General features: G+C 35.8%; 1 protein-coding gene, 1 long non-coding RNA gene and 4 other non-coding genes across 7 annotated transcripts; all 6 read right to left on the minus strand.

The window, feature by feature from the left end:
• Positions 1–5859: 5859 nt before the first annotated feature.
• On the minus strand, positions 5860–6381 carry LOC120104085 (uncharacterized). The gene is made up of 2 exons (XR_016399220.1): positions 6241–6381; positions 5860–6045 (listed from the first exon to the last, which is right to left on the minus strand). It is a non-coding gene; the product is annotated as an uncharacterized LOC120104085 (long non-coding RNA).
• Positions 6289–6430, minus strand: LOC113462514 (small nucleolar RNA F1/F2/snoR5a). Its single transcript, XR_003384974.3, has one exon. It is a non-coding gene; the product is annotated as a small nucleolar RNA F1/F2/snoR5a (small nucleolar RNA).
• Positions 6431–6489: 59 nt separating this feature from the next.
• LOC120104148 (small nucleolar RNA Z196/R39/R59 family) lies at positions 6490–6574 on the minus strand. Its single transcript, XR_005506600.1, has one exon. It is a non-coding gene; the product is annotated as a small nucleolar RNA Z196/R39/R59 family (small nucleolar RNA).
• A 249-nt stretch (positions 6575–6823) lies between these two features.
• Positions 6824–6913, minus strand: LOC120104146 (small nucleolar RNA Z195/SNORD33/SNORD32 family). The gene has a single exon (XR_005506599.1). It is a non-coding gene; the product is annotated as a small nucleolar RNA Z195/SNORD33/SNORD32 family (small nucleolar RNA).
• A 97-nt stretch (positions 6914–7010) lies between these two features.
• LOC120104150 (small nucleolar RNA U31b) lies at positions 7011–7098 on the minus strand. Its single transcript, XR_005506602.1, has one exon. It is a non-coding gene; the product is annotated as a small nucleolar RNA U31b (small nucleolar RNA).
• Positions 7099–11266: 4168 nt separating this feature from the next.
• On the minus strand, positions 11267–16293 carry LOC103703669 (major pollen allergen Ole e 10). Of its 2 annotated transcripts, none has more exons than XM_039114642.3 (4): positions 15982–16293; positions 13036–13374; positions 12901–12931; positions 11267–11995 (listed from the first exon to the last, which is right to left on the minus strand). In XM_039114642.3, exons 1-4 carry the CDS (start codon positions 16034–16036, stop codon positions 11902–11904), a joined length of 519 nt encoding a protein of 172 aa, XP_038970570.2. In that variant the 5' UTR covers positions 16037–16293; the 3' UTR covers positions 11267–11901. The 2 variants fall into 2 exon arrangements, with proteins under 2 accessions (XP_038970570.2, XP_038970569.2); XM_039114641.3 differs by having other exon boundaries at positions 11267–11998; positions 15982–16292.
• Between the last annotated feature and the right edge of the window lie 6779 nt (positions 16294–23072).

The raw sequence follows: 23072 nt of genomic DNA on the forward strand, positions 1-23072 counted from the left end.
ATCTCTTTGTCAACCTGGCATTCTATTTGTCATTGGTGCAAAATTAAACTTAATGAACAGCAAAGAAAAATTTAAAGTGCAAAATAAATATGAGAGACCCTATAGCTTTTGTTTTGTGCATCATATTTAGCATTAATTGAATTTAGACAAACAAGAGGGTTCAAGTCCTGCTTGCTGCATGCCTTCTTATCTCATCTTCCATGTGACATCTATAAGGTTGATGGATTTCACCATCACATAATAAAAAGGCAGCTCGTTGCACTCACGAGCAAAATGGCTCAACTTTTGGCAATAGGAACACCGCATTTTGGTCTTTCTCTCCTTTTGTCATAACGCCAGCTACTTTTATGGTGATCAGTTATCTTCTTTTTAGGTCCTCTTCCAATCTCCTTTCCCTTCCTGTCCTTATTCCGACTGCACTTACGCTTTATGATGATCCTTTTGTTTCCACGCTTGATAAGCCTTCAGATTTCTTATATCCTGAGCACTATTCCCTTTACCAGGATCATTCATTTTCTAATAAATGGTTTCAAGTACTTGCTGTTCCTCAAGAACATACTGGATCTTACGGTGCTATATATTGTAGTTATCACCATCCAGTTTTTTGCCTTTATTCAGATCAGCTATTATATTCTTTGATGCCATGGTCTACCAAGTAACAAAAGAGATTAATAAATAGTCAAGATACACACACGTCTAACATTGCGCACATATAAATTAAATCAATGATAATTTTACATAAATACAAATTCGAAAGTTCACTTTGTTCTCAATCATCGTCTGTAAAAGCAAATGTTCTATTATTATGTATTTAATTGCATTGCACAAAAAACAATCCTTAAATGAGAGTTTCCATCATAGTGTTATTTCAGCTCCCGCTTAAAATGATATTTTCATATAATAAACATTAATTAAATGCACATAACATTTAATTATGAAAATATCAAATAGGACAAATCACATATAGCATACACATTAAACTACATGCGTTCACAAGTAATATAAATTTTGTCTTACTTCATACATAAGTGCTATGAAATGCACAAACAATATGTATACATTAATCTCCGCCATTAAAACTTGGGGACACTGGTATTTTTCTATTGATTAAATTACTTGCAAGTTTAGGTCCCATTGTTTCTATCCAAGGGTATAGGCCAATGCAATCTTTTGTACTTCGAGGATTTGAACAAACAGAGAATGATGCAGCACACTTTGCAGCATTTTGCACATTTAACTCCAATTCAAGTTTGCACTCATAGAACAAAATTTGTTTCAAAACTTTGTAAAAGGAACTCCAATTGTGCCGGAATATCGTTAACCAATGTAGCCCAATGGGTTGATAAGGACCTACGTAACCCTTCAATCTTTTCTTCTTCTAATGAAATAAAACCAGTTATCTCAATGTTCATTATTAATTTATCCACTTCTTTAAAGTGTTGTCTAATGGTGTGATTTGGGTCCATTTTATAACACATCAAAGTGTAATATAATTCTTCAAATTCATAGAGCAACATCCTTCTATTATACTCGGCGGCAGCAGCCCTTAAAACATTAGCAGGTTTTGCTTTTTTAGCTAATAACAATTTTCAATTCGGCTTTTTGGGCTTCAGTTCTCCTGCCTCTTTTTTATCTTTTTATTATGCGGTAAAGATGCCATCTACCCCACAAAAAAATACTAAGGATTATACATAGACTATTGAAAAAAATCAACTACTAAGAAAACATAATTTAAGTACTTGATATGAAAGAGCATTAAATTTAAAAATTTTCAGATATAGAATCCCAATTTTTTGATTAATATATAATTTATTATGATTTTTCAAAAAAATAAAAAATAGTGTCCTTTCGTATGTTTTCGAAGAGTATAAAGTTCTAAACGTAAGTATTTTCTCCCACTGGACTTCAACCCCCTAGAATATGAAGCCCAGAAGCCACCAGAATTTTTCAAAATTTTTCATTTTCAAAAATAATCTTTCTATCATTTTCTACTCATTTCGAAACAAAAAATAATAATAAAAGGTAGCCGTACCACTAATCAAGGATAAAATTGAGAGAATAATTTAGATAGTTTGATATGTAGAATGTAGGCTGAGGGACGTACTAGTATAAATAAGTGATTTGATATATGCAGGAGGAAAGAAGGATAAAAATAAACCAAAAATCAATGTAACAAAATGGTAAAGGACTTGATATCATTATATATTTAGAAAAATTTGCCCCTATATAAACCAGAATAGAAGAAAAAGATTCATGTAATCAATGCCAACTAGTTTGGGATTAAGGCTTAGTTGAGTTTAAAGCATAAGTAGAGAAAATAAAACGATAGGAACAAACCAACTAAAACAAAAGATATGGTTTAGACAGCATTTTGATGTTTACAAAGGAATGGTAGCAACAGATGAAAATACAACATGTATCCCTTTTAAAAAATAGGAAACAGTTTGGCTTTGCAAAGAATATGAATGATATTGCTGGTGTTGAGGATGATGAGAAGATATCAATAACTATGAATGATTCACGAAACATCAATTTTTTGAAAGAGCTCGTCACCTCCTCTCCTCCAGCTCCCTTACCTTCTGATCTTCACCATGCTCTCATAGCCCATTGTCTTCTCTCCAGCCACACAACCCCATACCGCTCGCTCTCATTTAATGAGTCTACCATGGCTGAATCCATCAAGTTTTAGCTTGCCCTCTCCAGCCGCTTCTTTGATGCCATGCCATTGTCGACCTATAATCTAATCTCTCTACTATAAATTTATCCACAAGCCCTAGGGGAAGCCACCATCCACCCCTCATTTTGCCTTTTCTCTCCACCCTCGAGCTCTACGTTGTTGAAACCCTAGTGAGGGCATTGCCCATCACAGTGGAGGTATCAATATTTAATAGGGCGGCTTTAAATCTAGAGGAAAAGAAGAAAATAGGTGTATAGGCAAATGTTCTTCCCAAGCGAGGGGAGTGAGTTTGGCATGCTCAAGAGTGGATATTTTGTTAATTATGTTAGAGTAATAAAGGCAAGTAAAAAAGGACCAATAAAAAAAAGCAATGCACTTCCTCATAGAGATGAAAACTAGCCAGTATCTTGTACAATAGAGTAAAAAAATTTGGACCTTAGAGTTTCCAACAAGCTTACTTTGCCTGGGTTACTTAGCTCGAGTTGAAGCTACTATAATTATCTTAGAGCATATTTCATTAAGGGGTTTTTGTTCCTTATTCTTGTTTGCTAAGTTTGGAAAATGGATAAATTGATTTAGATAATAGATAAAAGTTAAAACAGAAGGAAAATAATTTAATTTGAATAAAAAACCCAAAATAGAGGGAAAAATTTAAATTGAAAAGTGAAAAGATGGATCAGCTCAATTGTCTCGGCCTTCCCTTTTATTTTTTTGGCACGTTTGGTCCGAGTCCTGTTTGAATGCTGGTAATTTCAAACAGGTGTTTATGTTTAGGATTTGCATGGCATAATAAACCTGAGGCTTCCACAACTACATCCGGTGTTAGATAAATGTTGGAGAAAGTCAGGTTTCAAGCGTTTGGAATTCTAGAAAGAATTTTTGATGGATGTGATAGAATCTCCAGCATCGAAAAATGAGATTGTAGAAAGAAAAAAAAAAAAAAGGCAACTTCTATCAGAAGATCAATTTTTGCATAAAATAGTTCAAGGACCTGTAACATTTAATGGAGTCCGGAAGCTAATGCTTAGAGGACCTACAACAAACTTTTGAGTGTCTTGTATTACAAAATAGATCTCTGGAAACTATGAGAAAAAATATTATTTCATTTAGATGCTGTGAGTACACTTTATGAGAAAGGAAAAGAAAAGGACAAAATATTAAGACATGATATACAATTTAAGCTTTCATATCCAATGATTATTTAAACATGGTAATCGAGATAAGTTTGCCCCTTCAAATACCCTAAGTTTCCTGATGGATGAAATAAGCTTTTGGGCTCAAGTAAACCAAAAGAAGAGAGGAGCAAACCAAAAGAAAACTTGCTCTAGCATTTGCCCCTTCAAAGCCACATATTGCTTATGCTTCTACTCCATGTTTTCCTTGCTTAAAGTGAAATAAAGCTAATATATTATTAGAATGGGGATCCATCTTAGAAAATTCATTCAACGGCAACTGCCCCTTCAAAGCAACACGTTGCTTCTGCTTCGGCTTCTACCCCTCCATGCCCTTCATGCTCGATGTGAAACAAAGCCATCGTGTTGGATTGGGGATGCATTCTAGAGAAGTCATTCTAGGGCAACAGCTTTCTTCTGCTTCTGCTCATCCATTCTATTCAAGCTTTACCTGAAACAAAGCAAGCACAGAAATGGGGGCAAGGAGCATATTCCATTCCCAGACGATTCGCATAGAATAGAATGGATAAGCATTCGACTGCTGCTTCTGCCCCGTCTAGGCTCCTCTTCTCCATGCCCTAAAGGCCCCCGCCTCTTGGTTCCACGCGGATGCTGTCCGCATATCCCGTTCTCCGCGGACCAAGACAGAATGGTAGGTTCTCTGCGGAAGCGTCCGCATAGCAGGTCCTCCGCATAATAACTTCTATGCGGGATCTGTCCGCATATTAGGTGCTATGCGGAATCTGTCCGCATAAACAGCTTGTCAAATATAACCTTCTATGCGGAAACAGTCCGCATAGGACCTTCTATGCGGATTGTGTCCGCATAAACGGTTTGTCCGCATAGGACCTTCTATGCGGATTGTGTCCGCATAAACGGTTTGTCCGCATAGGACCTTCTATGCGGACTGTCCGCATAAACGGACTGTCCGCATACAACCTTCTATGCGGATTATGTCCGCATAACCAGCTTTCCGCATAAAACCTTCTATGCGGATTATGTCCGCATAACCAGCTTTCCGCATAACCAGCTTTCCGCATAAAACCTTCTATGCGGATTGTGTCCGCATAACCAGCTTTCCGCATAACCAGCTTTCCGCAGTAGGACCTTCTACGCGGATTGTATCCGCCTAGTAGGTCCTATAAGGACAGATTCCGCATAGTAGGTCGTATGCAGATAAAGTATGAATAAACAAGTACGCAAAGTAGTTTTGCACTGAGGGCTAGTTTGGTTTGCGAAAACATTTTTCCTTCTAAAAATATAATATCTGAAAAATAAATTTTTATAAAAAAAATGCATAAGAAAGTATTTTTAACATATTTGATTAACCTTTTTCTAAAAAAATATTTTTGGCAAGTTGACAATAAAAAAATAATAAATGTTTAAAATATTTATTTTGGTTGGCCATTCGCTTTCTTAAAAAAATTATATATAATTTCTATAATACCCTTAATAAAAATTAAATCTTTAATAATTTTTTAATGCTTCTTTAATACTGAACAATTTTTTTGAAAAAAATAAAAATAAAATAATTCCCTTCTTACTTTTCCATGTTTCTTATAGAAAAAGCTTTTCCATAAAATATAGAAATCATATTTTAATGGAAATACAAATTTCTTATCTCTCTCCTTTGAAAACTGAATCAAGAGACATCTCATTACTTTTGAGTCTCTAGATGAATCTAGAATCAAACCAGGATTAAGGATCCAGTAACACCTATGCTAACAAAATGACTAACACATTTTCACCAGCGAAAGCATCCAATTTTATTTATTGTGGTAGAGTTTTTTAATGTCCCGCTCCCATTGTGAAACTATAAAAATGAACACAAATATTCAGGGAATAAAACTAATAAGCTATCTTAAAATTTGAAATTAAAATATATATCAATAATTAAATTAGTTTTAAAAAGCAAATGTTGTAGCCCGTCAACGAAAGTAGAAAAAATAATTCAGAATAGCAACTCTCGCCTGCTGAGGGATCACACACATGCCGCTCAAAGTTCACCGATTTGGTCATGCAAACATAAAATCGCTCCTTATTTTGGTTCATTTATCTAAGTCCAACAAAACAATTCAGTACTTGCATGTTACAATTCAACTCCCACGGAAGTATTCATACAACTGACAGATGTGGAGATAAATGATCAGCATCAACACCACCCCCAGGTACGCAGCTGTCCAAACAAATCAACCTCTGCAAATGTTGAAATTAAATGAGATTCCTTTTTCCAAGTATCTCTAATTGCGAGCAACCAAAGGTAAAGAATAATCATTTGCTAGATCAAGTGGATCAAATCATTTGCTGAAACATAACATTTAGGTCAATCATCAAAATGAACCAGCAAGAAAAGATTTTTTCTCAAAATTCTAACTGAGTTTGGTTATTTACTTATTTTTCTTCAACACCTCAAACAATTTCTGAAGGATTCGAACAGAAAGATGTAAGCAGGGTAAAAGTAACAGGAAGCTCATGGAAGAAGAGCAACCAGTGTCGCAAGACCTGTTCGCCTCCTTATCTGCCACTCTAACGAGAAGCACAGCCATCGATTAGACTGAGCATCAGATACCTCATGGCATTCATATTTTATCTATCGGACTACCAACATCAAAAATAAAAAAAAAAACAGTAAAACGCTTATGCAATCTCAGCCGAAAGATGGTGATTAATTTGATGAATAATCATTGCAACTCAGCAATAAACAACAACTTCATCACAGATTGCACAACTCTCGACAAAAATCCTAGTAAACTTATTTGCAACATATTAACAAAAGAACAAAGTCTTTGACTTTTTTAAATTAAGTTCATTGTGAAAAAAAATTGATACTAAAAAAAACAATCGAAATATCTGCATAAATCATTAAATTATGTAAATATAAAAGAATTTCAATATAAACCGACAGTAGCCTGATCTAATTTCACGTTTAAAGGATCAATTGGCAAAAAAACAGTGATTGAATAAAATGATTAAAAGGAGATCAGATGGTAGTGCATGTTTCTATATATATTCTTCATCTGAACTACAGAAATATTTCTATGGATTAGAAATCATCATATCCCCCTTTAATATCACATCAGAAAACACGAAAAAAAACATATATCCCAAAAAATTCATGTACGAAGAAATAGAATTATAAAGAAAATGAGTAAAATGGTAAGGAATCAGATAAAAATGTCTATCACCATCATCCATTCACAAGGTGAACGGATCGTAAGACTGGGGCGACATTAGCATATCATCACGCTCCAAAGGCAGCATAGCAAGAGAGAGAGAGAGAGAGAGAGAGAGAGAGAGAGAGAGAGAGATTTTTCCAGCAGCGATGGACCAAAAGGAATTGGAGAAAAGTCGCAGGCGGAGGAAGAGAAGAAGAGACCGAGAGATCGAAGAGAGCCGTCTGGGAAGAGGGGATGCGGCGGGTTATTTATAGAGGAAGATTAGGGTTTCTCACTGGGTTACCGGGCCTCCCAGAGCCCAACGCACGTGCATACATGCACGTGTGAATCACATAATGCGCCTTAAGTGTCATAAGAAATTTATTAAAACCATAAGGTTTTAAAAACCTATATGATTTAATGATAAATAATAAATTAGTTTTTATTTTTAAGTTATAGATACAAAGAATTGGACATGATCATCTTACAAAGAATTCTTACTTCCAAAACGATTTGGTAGAAAACATTTTTTACTTGAACATGTTGACCAGATTATATTTGATATTAGATTTGGGAAGGGTTTGCTTCAAAAAATTCGAATAGATATTTGCGCAAAATTTTTATAGTTCAAAAAAAAAACCTTCTTGGTGAATTTTAGTTGTTAACGGTTACTATCTATATATCATTCTAAAATAAGAAAGAAATACACTAAATTTCATCTTCAAATTTATTTGTAAAAATGCTCTTGTTTTTTTTGTAAAAATACTATCTAAAAATAATAGTATTCAATATCCATTAAATTTTATATATTTTTATTTCTATTTTACTTTCTTCCAACTACATGAAATTATTTTTCTTTTTATCCTAACAATTCTTTCTTTAATTTCACATTTAATGAAATTATACATGAAATTATACTTTCTTTTTGCTTGGGCTGGTAGATGTTGTTCATGGAGTGGGTGGTCATGTGGTGGTTGCAGGTAGGTATAAGTAGTGGAGGTGGGGCCACGGATCCATCGGTAGGAGGTGCAGGTGTGGGGCTCGGGTGGGATGGCGAGGTGGACAGGGAGGACTCATGAGGCTCGATTGAAATGGATGGGGAAAACGAGGATGTGCTTGCATAGGTGTTGCGACATGAGAGACCCGTAGTGGCACAATAAAGACTACTGGAACTCTAGAGAGATGCTTCTCAAATGGTGGCAGAGTCAATTTTGATGCTACGGTGGACTCATTGTATGGGTAGACAGATTTGTCGAAGGTGACATGATGGGAGACAGAGTCTGTTTGTGGGAAGATGGAGACATAGATAGGCACTCTGAGTTGTGGAGTAGCCAACGAAGAGACAGACAAGAGATTTTGGTTGCATCTTATGGCTATTGTGGGGCTTTAGCCACGGGTAGCAGAGGCAACTGAATCATCAAAGTTTAAGGTAGTTAGGTTGCAGACTGAATAGAGCCTCAAAGGGGGACTTGTACTGCAATACAGGAGTTGGCAACCTGTTTATGAGGTAGGTTGCAGCAGAGAAAGCATAGGACCAGAATTCTTGCGGAAGAGGCATGGGTGAGTAGAGTGAGACCGGTTTCAACCACATGGCGATGACGGCGTTCCGAGACTCCATTTTGTTAAGGAGTATGTGGAGCCGACGTATAGTGACTGATTTCATGATCGGAGAGATGATTTTAAGGCAACAAATTCGCTGCCATTATCAGAGTAGAGACCACAAATTTTGGTGTTAAATCGTGTCTCAATCATTTTGTGATATTGCTGAAATAAGGTTCGAATATTAGATTTTTGTTTGAGAGGGAAGAACCACACAAACTAGTGAAATGATCTATAAAAATGATGTAATACTTGTGACCAATGACACTAGTGATGGGAGATGGACCCCAAATATCGGTGTAGACAAGATCAAAGGGATCTTGTCGGACCTTGCTTATGGAAAGGTAGTTTATGAGCTTTATTAATGGCGCAAAAATCACAAAGTTTGGAAGACGACTTGACACTAGTAACATAAAGAGAAAAAGAAGCAACAAGACGAGAGATAACTTTGGGAGAGAGATGACCAAATCGACTATGCCAACCATTGAAAGAGGTCTTCTCATGAATAAAAGCAAATGCCTTATTTATCTTTGATATGCCAATAGGGTCTAGTAGAAGGTACACACCATTCTCACATGGTCCTCAAAAAGAGTCTTCCCCGTTCTTCGATCCTTCACAAGGAAAAAAGATAGATGAAATTCAAGAATAGCATCATTTTGTTTAGTGAAATGATGAACAGATAGGAGATTTTTCTGAAGAGTAGGGACACAGAGAGTATCGTTAACATGAAAGGTGCGATCAAGATATTGGATAGATAAAGAACCAACATGTGTCACAGGCAAACCTGAACCATCGACAATTACAACTTCATCAGTGTCGTCATATTCAGAGTGCAGATAGAGATTAGACAGCTTGGTAGTGATATTGTGAGAGGCAGCAGTTTTAATGAGCCATCATTTATCCTTCGTCTAAGCAGCAGTAGTGCAGTTGGCGGTGGGCTCCGGATGGTGCAGTTGAGGACAATGCCTGGCAATGTGGCCAAACTGATCACAGAACTGACATTTAGGAGAAGATTTCTGCTTGGAATACCGATTCTGGAAGTCGCCCTTATGATTTTGGTTGTTGCAAAAGGAGGACGAGTTCTTTTTGTAATGGCGCTGACCAGAGGATGGCTTGCGCTGGGTGGAATTTGCAGTGACCACCAATGCTTGAGAGGAGGCTTCAAGGCGCTTTAAATAGGACTCAATGCCTACCAGCAGATTATGGAGCTCTTCGAAAGACAGGGAGGACTCCCTTGCTCGAATAGGAGCAGCAATGTTTTGGTATTCAGTGCCAAGACCGTTTAGTATATAAAGGGTGATATCATCATCAGATAATGGGGCATCAATAAGTGCAAGTTCATCAGTAAGAGCTTTTATAGTTTGTAAAAACTCAGTAATGTTGCGGCTACCATGCTAAATGAGGGTTAGCTCTTCCTTGAGCTGCATGACACGAGTGTGGGAATGGCTGGCATAAAGTTTGGTCAGCTTACTCCAGGCATCTTGGGATGTTTTCGGGGTTGCTATGAGAGGTATCACAACATCAGAGACCGATGCAAGAATGACACTCAAAATGAGTTTGTCTTGACAGAACCAGTGGGTATAGATAGCACTAACCGTTGAATCAGGTGTCGATGATGTAGCAGTAGATGCTGAAGGACATTTGAGACTGCCATCGACATAACCATATAGGTTATAGCCAAGAAGAAGAGACTCAAATTGAGCACTCTATGAGAGAAAGTTGGTTGGTGTGAGTTGAGCAGTAACCTGAGTTGAGGCATCGATGGCGATGAGAGAATTTTCAGTGGAGGAGGAGCGAAATTGAATGACATTCAGAGAGGTTTGGGATGTGGAATCAGCCATGGCGAAGGCTTGGATCAAAAGGAAAACTCAATGGAGATAAAGGCTTTAATCTGATACCATGTAGAAAAGTAAATTGATGGTTTAAGAAAGGCTCGCACACGTTTTTACTGATGTACATAATGTATATATACAGAGAATATAGGTTGGTGCATCCTAAAATTAAGCTAAGCTATAACAACAGATTTTCTATACAAGGAATGTAATTCTTAGAATAATGCTACGCTATAACAACTTTGTGACAGCATATCTTTTATATAAGGTAAACAATAAGCCAACTAAGAAAATGCTTGAATCTCACTCCAATTGCCATTCACGAAGGAGCTGATTGCGGTGGATTGGTAACTGTCCGTATAAGTAGCTCCATGCCCAAGTAACCTTCAGGTATGATGGATTGGCAACCAGATGCATGAGCATTTGCTTGCTTATCTTGACCTATCATGCTATAGACATGCATGTGGCATGTCAAGGCAAGGCGAGGCGTGGCATGCGCATCCACAATGTGTACATGTGCATGGCTCGTCTGTTTTGCCACATGCCCCAATAAGATATAATTCATTTTTAATTTCTATTTGTAATGTTAGTGTTACAATGATTTTCAATTTCAGTTTAATTTCAAATTTGAATTGGGCTCACTTGCGCACACGTTATGAGTCTTATTACCCAATGCAGGTAGGTTATTAAGACCTTTATTGAGAGAGCCATCGAAGTTTTTCTGGGTCTCTCTGGAGGTTGCCTAAACCGAACCAATAAAAAAGCTCAAGATACCGAGTCTCGAACCCAACATTTAAAAAAAGAAGATGAAATGGATCAAGCCTTGCCCTATCATTTAAAGAGCCAAACCTCTACTGGCCTCTCTCTCTTCCAAATTGTCCATTGAATTTTTCTAAGCCCTTTCCGCTCCTTTTTCTTGAGTCTACTAGGTCAAAACACCATAGGATTGTGCTCTTGATAGAAAGCTTCGAGGTTAGCCAGGTTCCCTATATCTTAATAATCCTCAAGGATGATCTCACCGTACACCTACACGAGCAGGCAAAATTCGTTCTTTAAGTATCTTCACACCCCTTTTATAGATTTGTTTTATACAATTATTAACAAGTTCTATAGTTAGCTTTCAACAACTCTATCATCCATGGCAAGAGCTTCATTCTTTTGTAGACCACAACCCCAGTCAAGTACTTCATTATTTACTCTTAGTCTTAGCTGGTTAGAGATTTTGCCAATTGTCTTTTGCATTTCCAGCATTCATGATACATGATATACCAGGAGGTGCTAAAACAATTATAGCATGCTATATCAATCCTACATATATATATATATATAAACCTCATAAAACCTCAAAAATTTTATATAAATTATAAACAATTACCACCACCATCCATCAAGAACAGGTCCATCAAAACAGATGAATTCTGCCATCCGATGTACGCTGATCCCGCATCCCCTCCAATGATGCATCATCAATTGCCGGCAATTAAGCACAAGAAAATCGAGATTACCAAACCCTTCCATGTAAAACTCCCTGTGAGCGGCAGCGATGAAGCAGATGCAGGCCTGCTGCACCAACCAGGGCAGTTTTATTTGTTAGATGCAACCAAAATTTTGCATCAAGATGTTTGAATTAGAGAGTGTTCATCTCATAAGGGTCTAATTTAAGCTATACAACAGCCATAGAGAAAAATACATCACATCCCTGATAACCTCGGTGACAAGTACAGAGTATTGAAGGAAGCATGTTGCTCAGGAGTAAAAAGATTTTGATTTTAAAAATAATAAAAAACCATAAAGAGTGTTGAAAAAGAGCCAAAAGACAAAAGGACAATTTCTAAAGAATAAACAATGTATGCTTATTAAAATATGGAGTGAATTTTACATAAAAATCAAACTAATCACTGAATTTGCAAGAAAAGGTCAAATTGGATTTTCTTTCTTTTTTACCACAACGCGATGCATATTTTGCAGTCCCTGGATGATTTTACCCCAGAATTGAAGCATGATGTGGGTGATACCCAAATAAGAATATTTGATAGATATTTACTCAGTACATTCTGAATATTTGATATAGATTTGCTTAGATTATCATTTATCTTATTTTTAAATTTGAGGACAAAATTATCATGATCACAAAATGTGGATCACTCTGAAAAAAATAAAATAATCTGACCTTTTCTTGCAAAAATAGTAATTGAGCGGATGTTTTATGCAAAATCCACAAACAGGTTATATGCTCATTATATACATGAGAGAGAATAGCAAACAAGACCAGCCTGATATAACTTCACTAGTTTGTAATTTCTTAAGAGATAATCCATGAATAGATCATAAAGTCCATGAATAAATTATGGCTGATTGATGCACTCCACTGCAGACACAATCATTGGACTGGGGAAAAAATGAGAATGTTTCAAGACTTCTCCCATAACTCAGGCAGAATTCAGTTCAACGTTGGAAATACTCACTCTGAAGTAAGATACACGCAGGATTCATAACCTGTTAAAAACATCAAACATCACATTTTAACCAATCAAGCAGCTGATCTGATCAAAAACCTTGGGCTAATGAAATGAGAAAGTTGGTAAATTTAGAGCCTTTACTAGGATTGCTAGAAGTGATGGTTGCAGTGCCACCAAAGTTGCAGGCAATGTCGGAGTTGCCATTCTGCTGGTAGTAGCTGTTGAAGGCATAGGACGCGTGGGAGAGCAGAGTGTCGGGTTGGTAGCAGGGGCCATCGGGTTGGACCGCAGAGCAATCGGCTGCACCCAGTCCACAGGCCCAATCGAGTGCATTCTGAAGGTCCTCCTGGGAGACTCCCGGCCGGGCCACACACCATGTGGTGCCATCGACGAATGTCGTGTTGCCCTCCGGTGGAGAGAAGGTTGAGATTGGTGTGACAGACTCAGCCTTCTGCTGGACTGATGCCCCCAGTGCACAGGCTGTTTAATCCCACAGAGTCAAAAGAATCATAGTTTGGATCAAAATCACAGACGGGAGACAGAGAAAGCAAAAGGATGGTAAGTCATGTTCCAACTACAGGATAACTAAAAGCATGGAAACTAAACACATCAGATCAGTAGGACAAGATCCATTTTCTCATGATGAAAGCTATCACATTAACTACATCCATGAAGAATGAATCATGTGGCTTCTAACTTTAAAAGCAGAAATTTATATAACATGTCTTGTCAATTTAGCTTGGATCCGTCTTTCCCCATGCTTGTGTCAGTAAGCGATAGCTAAAATGTGATCGAAGGTTTCAATAGATTGGGAAGAAAAAGTAGATTGAATTGTATCGATAGATCACTATTCATTAGGAGGACAGGCACAAAAGCAAAGTACACAAAAAATAACTATTACATAACATTCCTCCAGGTCTTTCTAGTGGGAACTCATTTTTTTAACCAAAAGCAAGAAGAAAAGAATATAAACTATATACAACATGCTTTGAGCCATTTCCTTAATGTTTTCCTTGCAAAGCTGTCAGTGAATAGTTCCTAGGCAAAAGCAATCCACTTCACTGATCCTTGTCAGTAGGTTAGTAGGTTGGGAAAGAGGAGAAAAAAAAAAGGCTGCTCCCAGTGCTGCCATACTTCTTCTTCAAGAATGACCACATAACCAAGCAACTTCCACCAAATACATTAGTCTTGTGTCAAAGACAAGGTGAACTTTTTGGCATTCTCTAAGTAAATCCCATATCTTAACATCACTAATCTTGTAACAAAGGTGCCGATGCTCAATATCTTCCACCTTCAGCATTACTTTCCTAATGCTTCCAGGGCTCACTCTCAGACAAGGTCAAGCATTTTTTCAAGGGTCATCACGTTTCATCTAGATCATTTTTAACTCAACTGCAATATTAGCATCTATTGTATTAACATGATTTTAAACACTTGAATGGAATGATTCTTCACATAATTTGAACACTTGAATGTTCTTAACTTGATGGAAAATAACTCCAAAATTATTATATTTAGTAATATCGAAAGTGTTCTTCATACAAAAATTGAGAAAAGTTCTCTTAGAAAGGTTACATGCTCCAATGGTGGTGATCAATCATCGACATAATACCAGTGATAGATCGATGTGCAGCACTTTGCGCTACCAGTCCAGAACTACAGTCTTAAGATTGCAAGTTACATAAATAGACTTTTAAATCAGGATTAACATAAAGAAAATCTCTAATTATCGGATTATTTCTTTAAACAATCATGATAAGTTTGCTAAATTAACCAAAATGCTATCTCTTCAAATGATAGGTTGCTTATAGAGAAATCAATGCACTGCCTTTTTTTTTTCCTTTAGATATTATCTTCTTGCATCTTTCTTCATTCTACCACCAAAGCTATATTGCTTCTCACTTTTCCCGGCATCTAAATTGACATCTTGCACCTCATATTTCCCTGTAGATTTTTACTAGATCCATTTTAGTACAGTTTAACACCACAAACTCACTGTCCACAATGTAATGGAACAAACTGCTCACAAGCCAATCCTCCAGAAAAAAAGTTTTAATCTAAAATACAAACAGAGAAAAAAATTTGAAGGCAGATTTACCACCGTCTAAGATTCATTTTTATACCCATATGCAAGTTTGTCAATAGAAGCAAACAACTTCATAGATACCTTGAGCGTTTTATAACAACCGTAAAATAAAATATAAATATGACCACTTTATTATGTAGGAAACCATATTATTAAGAGCATTCATACTTCACAATGATTATACTTTCATGAAAGACGCAAGAAAAAAAGAAGAAAAATCCAGCCGTAAACTGATTGCATCCTGAATCAGTATGTTTAGATCCCTCTATCTTTGATATCTAATCTCATGTGCACTAAACCAGTAAGCATTTGATGGAAACTAAGAAAGGAAAGTTAGACAAAACTCAAAAAAAATTTATGCAATCTCAGATTATATGTATTGGCAGAAAATATTCCAAATAATAATCGATTGGATGAGTTTCGATGAGTACAATATGTACTAAGAAAATAGCACTTAGCATAGGAAACACATGGAATGCGACAGTGCTGGATAACTAGGTTTTCTCACTAATGGGTGAAAAAGGTTAAAGAACTTGGTGGAAGAACCATGTCTGTTAGTAGTAAATGGGACAAATAAGTTTGAGAAAGAAACATGAAAACAGGGCAAATCTTTGTACACAAAATGCCATTCATGCATTATAAACGGCACCAAATGTGGAAAAAGGAAAACTAATTGATGGAGAATCATCATGACCAGAAGCATTTCTTCTCTCTTTTTTTTTTGCTGCATATCAGAGCGAGTGCTACTAGTAACTTGCAACAAAACAAGAAAAACTTCATTTTACTGGTGGAAAGGAAGCCATTTCAGCAATACCTTGTAACTATAGTTTGAACATTTGCAAACAAACATATTAATGTGGTTGAGAACACTGATGTTCATTTTAACATGCACCAGAGGAAGAACAATCTTAAGAACATTAAATGAAACAAGAGAAGCCAGAGAAAGGAAGACAAATAACACAAAGGGGAAGCAAAGAATGAGCTAGAAGGAGGAAGATTACCCATGCAGCATTCCAAGATCAAAAGGCCATGGATGATCCACTCTTTTCTCCTCATGGCCAACCACCACCAAGTCACCAACTCCTCCTCTCTCTCTCTCTCTCTCTCTCTCTCTCTCTCTGGGGAAGAAACTAGAAAGTGCTTTGGGAGTAATACAAGAGGCTGTACATGAGCACCTCTTTCAAATAGAAAAGGTTGGATTTTTGTTGATTTATGGATGGGATATGTACTAAAAAGGATTGCTGCTGAGTGCTGGTAAATTTATTTAATGGCGAGCAGAGGGCTCAGCGGATGGTACAAGGCTCGGTGCCCAGGGACTCGTAGCTGTCATAAACTTTCAGAGGATTTAGTGTATCTCGACAAAGTGACCCGACCCACTCTCGATAGCTTCCCATGATGGAGGTTTCAGAGTCCTTTTGGCGCTAACAATCGCCCGGCATTCATTAAATTCTAACATGTTCCAAGGGTTTACCGGAACTTACGACCCAGGGGGCTTGTTGAGATTGACTGGTCAACTTAGTCATGCCAGGTCATGGACTCTTGTCAAATAACGAACTTCCGCACTCTGAAAAGCGTCAATAGAGTGATAAGCGGTGAATTAATTACTTTGCATGCATACGTCGTAATTAAAATCCTTCATAGTATTTTCATCATCAAAACAATTTCCTAAGAGTTCTTATAATAATAATATTTTTTTAAAAAAAATTATAACAGTATACCACACAAAAATTGGCGGTCAAAAATATTATTTCTTATACTGCATGCACTATAATCATACACACTACCGACTATATATGATACACCAAGGCTATATGGCACATGCATTATAGAAAATAATTTTTAAAAATTCTGAGATACTCTCATTTTATATAATTTCTAGTATGACTCTTGAAAAAAAAATATTTACTATAAACATTCGAAAGGTTATGTATATTCATAAATTTTTACTATAATTTCTATGCTTGCATCATAAGATGGTTAAGAAAAATATATTTATTTGATCATAGGTATACATGTATAATGTTTGTTAAAAAATATTTGTATTTATATGATAAAAATACTGATAATAAAAGATTTGTATGTGATAAGTATTTGATTGTTTGCAATCTCGTAATAATCATAATAAATTTTGGAGATATTCTCGTATCATCTTTGAAGGGTGCTCCAGTTGGTGGTGTTTGTAATAGGATGGATGGGATGGGTGCCTTGTGGATAAAGAAAGCCATAGGATTCACCTCACTTTCTTCTTTAGTTCGAAGGCCACGGGATTTGAGTTGTGAAAGGCGAGGTGTGGACATTTTTATTCTTTTGAGATAGCCGGGGAATGGGCGGAAGGGAACATTAAACCGTAGGCTTTCCTTGTGGGTCAAGAGAGGAACCTGGCTAAGAGGATTACAGCTATAATAAAACACTACAAAGATGTGTGAAGAGGAGAAAAGCTAACTTGGTTATGCTGACAGACAGATCAAGGTGTGAAGAGATTTCTAAAAGCCAGTATCTAGTATTCCTCGTTTGGTTGGGCAATCCATGAATTAATGAAGCCTGAGAATTGTCTGGTTTCACTGAAAATAGTTGAGAATGCACTTTTTGTACATGAGATATGACCCATCTCTTCCATGTTACAAGGCCTGATGCAATGGACATGCTTCAGTTTTACCTTGAAGAAATTTATTATTATTATTATTATTGAATTAAGAGAAGGGATCCCACCCTAATTTATTCAAGTAAAGAAACAAAGCAGATTAATTACTGTCTAATATCACATAAAATTGTTGAGATATTTGGAAAACTATTACAAGTTGTAGGATTTGAAGGTAAACAATATATATATATATATATATATATATATATATATATTATTTTGCGGTGAGCATTATTTCTATAAGTTGCTTGCAAGAGGCGAGAGAATGCCATGTCAAACTTGTATTATTTCTTTGTCTGAAATGTGCCATTTGATCGTTTCTGAACAATACCATCTTCATTGAAGTTAAAATGATTCAAGTGAATGCCACATGACAAGAAAGATACACATGAGAAGTTCAAGCTTTTAGAGAGACATATGCTCCTAAACTTTTTAAAAGACAAATGCAAATTGAGAATTTTGGAGTGTCTATACGTATATGCATACTGCAGTTACTAAATACATATATCATTATAAGTACGGCATATTATGTTAACACATCATGTACTTGACCTTATTCTAACCATAATTGAGCCAAACCTAATCTAATTTTTCTGCCCCCTCCCCCCACCCCACCCTCTCTCTCTCTCTCTCTCTCTCTCTCTCTCTATTCCTCTTCTCTTACATGGGATCATATAAGCCATGACTTGCTTAGGGTTCATACAGTGAAACATGTAAGGGTTTCTCAAGCTTATTGGCAAAGCACCAAGCTAATAGATTGGTTAGCTACCCACGTCATTTTTATTTTAGAAATGTAACATTAGAATAGCCTAGTTTTTCATGGAGTAAACCCAATTGATTAAGTCATCTAATTCTATAGGCTTGGTTTATGAGGGTGAGGGGACCTTTTAATAGTCCAATCCCCACTCCCCCCTCCCCAACCCTGAAAAAAAAGAAAAAAATTAAAAACTCTAAACTACAAATGAGAGGTATTATAGGAAACATGTGTTGTCAAAAAAAAATATATTTTGACACTAATCAAGAGCAAACTCGTAGAGATTCAATTTTGTTGGTGATGAGGGTAAAATAAGGAGGTAGAATTAATGATGTTAAAAATTGGAGACATGTTATAAGCATTAACAAACATTTATTAAGTCAAGAAGATTGTTCAAGAGTCTTGTTGATTGAATATGAGTTGCTCAAATAGAGTTATCAAGGCATTGTAATATAATAAATGGAAACAAAGTAGGTATCCTTTTAATTCTCAAGTATTTACAAGTTAAGGCCATATGATCAGCTCATTGAAAAATATTTTTAAGTATAGTTGTTGCGTTTTTCATGTAGTTTCTTGGCCATATGCTAGTCTTTACTTAAAGAAAGTAAATGCAACGCTTGATTAGCTAGGAGGTATAGTAGAATGGACAATATGAGTAAATTACTTGATACATGTCATGCCTTACCTGTTGCTATCAAACTCTGTGTTGCTTGGGAGACCATTCATATTGCCATTAGTTGCCTTTAGAATGAGACCCTTTATGTAGAGAAGCACTCTTGCATTGTCAATGATTCACTTCAAGGTTTCAACTAAACGGGGGCTATTGGCCAAAACCTTATTCTTCATAATTTTTCCTTGCTCTTTCATTATCTCTCATTTACATGTCCGAAGGCTATAAAGAAACCAATTGGCCAACTAATTTACCCTCCAAAAGGGCTTCCATTGTTATATCAAGAAGTTTTTGGACTCTTTCTCCCAACTAGAACAATATTTTATGTACCATGACCTAATGTTGCTTTATTTTAAAGAGATATTATTATAACTTCATAAAACTTAACTTCCTTAGCAAAAAAGTCTTAGATATTGTTTGGCAGATCAGAAAATAAAAATTATGTTTATATTTTAATTTCTAAAATACAAATGGTATCCTTGTGGAAATGTCTAATATACACTTAGTCTTTGTTCTACAAGTTAATTAGCTTGTTTAATAACAAAATAAATGTTAGATTAGCTATGCAATTGATAGGTGAATGATTTCTAACTTTGATTAGCCAATCAAGGTTCTTTATTTTATAGGCTAATATGTTTCATCATAGAATTAATAATAGAATCTATTATGTAACTGATGGGTGAACTATTTCTACTATTACAAGTCTTAAAGGGCCTTTTATTATTATTAACTAAGAAATATCCAGGAACAAGCATTGATACTGGGACTAGAAAAGCCCACATAATTTGAGTTTAACGAGAGAGGCAATTTAGTATATCTCCAAGTTTCAGAATAATGGTCCTGAAATTCTAGTTTACAATATAAAAATTTTAAATTCTAATCTTGCAATCCTATTCTCTCTCTCTCTCTCACCCGCTCTCTCTTTTGATTGGCTAATTTATGGTCTTTATTTCATAGGTTATTTTTATTTACCATTTAATTGATATTGAGTTCAATTATATATTTGATAGGTGATTATTTTTACTATTACATGTATTAAGTGAGTTTTGATCGCTACTATTTTATATAATAATATTTGATGAATTTAGAGTAGACCTTTTTTTTATAACATATTATGAGCTTTTAATTTATCAATTGATCTTTCCTTTTACTAGTAAGATGTCTCTTAATGCTCAATTGTCCTAAACCTAGAGAAGAGAAACGTAAGAAATTTTAAAGCTCTAGATGTATTGGGTTGTCACATTGTATAATATTCGTAATTGGTTGCACATGAAAATAAAGCAATGATTTTGGCACTTTCATATGCATTGCTTATGCAACATACTAGTTACTTTTAAAAACATAAATATAGCAATAGTGTTGAAGGTGGTGACAATTATAGTAGAGATAATGAGGTTGTAGTGGTGTCGAGGTGGTGATGATAGGGCATCAGTGATATGATGGAGGCAATTATAATGGCAACAATTGTGTGGTGAAGGTAGTAGCTTAAGAATCATGGTGTGGTAGAGGCAATAGAATAAAGATGATAGTGATAGAAATATTGGTGATATGACAAAGGTGATGATGGTGTGGTAGTGGCAAAAATGGTGGTGGTGGTGGTGACTGTGATAGTATGGCACAGTGGAAAGGATGGTAGTAACATTAGAAAAGGTGGAGACAACAATAGCAATGATGGTAGAGGCAATAATAATGATAATGGTAAAAACATGACTTTCTTATTTTTAAAAATATTGAAAGTAAAAATATATTCTTTTTATTTATAACATAATAAAAATATTTTTTTAAAAAAATAATGGCACCAAACTTTGTCGGTTTTTGTAATTTTGTTTTCAAGATTAGAAAACAACAAAATAAAAATGATGCCAAATTGGGGTTTTAGTATCTAGGTACCTAGAAGATATATGTATAATCTACTGTTAAAATAACTTGGCAGTGGTATTAGAGGCCTCTATTTATCAAGGTTGGGAGATTTATTATACAATGGCAATAATGGTGGAGGCAATAATAATGATAATAGTAAAAACATGATTTTCTTATTTTTAAAAAATATTGGAAGTAAGAATATAGATTTTTCATTTCTAATATAATAAAATATTTTTTTTAAAAAAAAAGCACCAAGCCTTCTCGATTTTTGTAATTTTGTTTTCAAGAATAAAAAACAACAAAATAAAAATGATGCCAAATTGGGGTTTTAGTATCTAGGTACCTATAAGATATATATATAATCTACTGTTAGAATATCTTGGCAGGGGTATTAGAGGCTTTTATTTATCAAGGTTGGGAGATTTATTATAGGTAGCTATATTTTATTGTATTGCTTATTACATACCTCTTTCTATGAAGGAAACAACAAGACAAAGCATATTTTTTAAAATATATGTCTTTACTATATGATCCACCTTGACCTAGCTCATTATTTTTCTGTTTTTTTTTATCAAACAAAAGCATGAGTGTTCAAAAATAGAAGTGTGTTAATTATTTAATGTAAAATATTTTAATTTTGTACTTCCAATAGTTCATGTCCTCTTCAAGTATATCTAGTGCTAATTTCAAGCAAGGACACCAACTATGTTGCTCTAGATTTGGCAGCCTTTTTTGGATGTAACTTTTACTGTATATTGAGAAAATATTTTAATGAATATTCATTATAGACATTTAACTTTATCTACATATAGTCGCTTAAGAACTGCAGAGAAGGAGAAAATTACAAGCTTAAGTAGTCAAATTCTTGATTCTAAAAAATTAAAAGAATTATGTAAAAAAGGTAAAATAGAATAAATGTTTTCTAGAAAATTGGGATTTAAAGTTTTAAGAAATTGTCAATTCAAGCATCAATTGTTAGCTATAAAGGAAAATCATAGCCATCCATTTTTTCTCTCAAATGTCATATACATTGCACATATGGCAAGTTATAACATACATAAAACATATATCTTACTTGACGTCTTCTAGTTTGGTGATTGCGTTGCCTCAATATTAGTGCATGATGCAATTATTTTAAAAACTAGAACATGCGGAAATCTAAATAAATATCAAAGTAAGCTCTGATCAAACTGAACCACTTACATCAACAAAAGTGACTCGACAAAATCTAGCCAATAGGCACCATTAAAGCTGTGTTCAATATTCAATCTTTGCAAAAAAAGATGGGGATAAACATTATGAATAAAATAGATTTAGAACAATTGTCTAGAGATCTGCTTCTTATATGAGAGTCGGGTGTTTGGAAATGGGCTGCATCGTGTGCAGCGCGCCTGGCAGCTGATTGGGAGAGTTTTGCAGTGGAGTCCCAGGGATTGTTTGATGGCATTTTGGTGCTGTAGAAGCGGGGTATAGCCACTGTGGATGTATTCTGTAATTGTTCACAACAAATTGTAATGATTCTTTTAGAACCAAATGAAGCCACATGAGTCCTATGTAGTGTATATGCTAACACAGACTTCAGGGTAAGGAGAGTCCTTTGGAGTGAGATCACTAATCTGGTGTCCCAGGGCATCACGACAGTGGTAGTGGGTGATTTTAATTGCATATAGGACCCTGGAGAGAAGATGGGTGGCAGATTTCATAGATAAGAGAGAGTTTCGAGACTTTTTGTCGGAAAACGGCCTAATGGACCTTGGATTTGTAGGACCGATTTACCTGATGTAATAACCAGTCTGCGGAGCCAGGGTATGAGAGGCTAGACAGGGCTATTGCATTGCCGGATAGGATCCTCTGATTTTCTTCCTACCAGGTCAGTCATGGGGACCGATATCCTACTTTCCGACAAATCTGGAATTGCGGTCCTCGACAAGCAGAAATCGATGCTCTCCTAAGCCATGTCACCTCCACCATCACCGAGCCTCTCCACCTAACCTGGCCTGCTTAGCGACAACCCAATCGTTGACATCCCGCTTCTCAGTGGCCATGACTGGACCTTCGGTGTCCCTCCCCTCTGCAACCATGACTGGCATCCCAGGCCTCCAACCACCGGTGTTCCACAGCATCACCCACCTCTAGAATTATGATCAATTTATGTGGACTGGTC

The sequence above is a fragment of the Phoenix dactylifera genome, chromosome 1, assembly GCF_051530095.1.
Source record: "Phoenix dactylifera cultivar Ajwa chromosome 1, Ajwa_hap1_PhDact_Kaust_v1.1, whole genome shotgun sequence".
Classification (NCBI taxonomy): domain Eukaryota; kingdom Viridiplantae; phylum Streptophyta; class Magnoliopsida; order Arecales; family Arecaceae; genus Phoenix; species Phoenix dactylifera.

Bases quoted from the DNA above. Each gene is read 5' to 3' on its own strand.
- LOC103703669 (XM_039114641.3), bottom strand. From the start codon at position 16,036: ATGAGGAGAAAAGAGTGGATCATCCATGGCCTTTTGATCTTGGAATGC. The intron at 12,932-13,035 runs GTAAAGGCTCTA...TGTTTTTAACAG, and splicing joins CATCACTTCTAGCAATCCTA to GTTATGAATCCTGCGTGTAT. The intron at 11,999-12,900 runs GTGAGTATTTCC...TGGTTGGTGCAG, and splicing joins TGCGTGTATCTTACTTCAGA to CAGGCCTGCATCTGCTTCAT.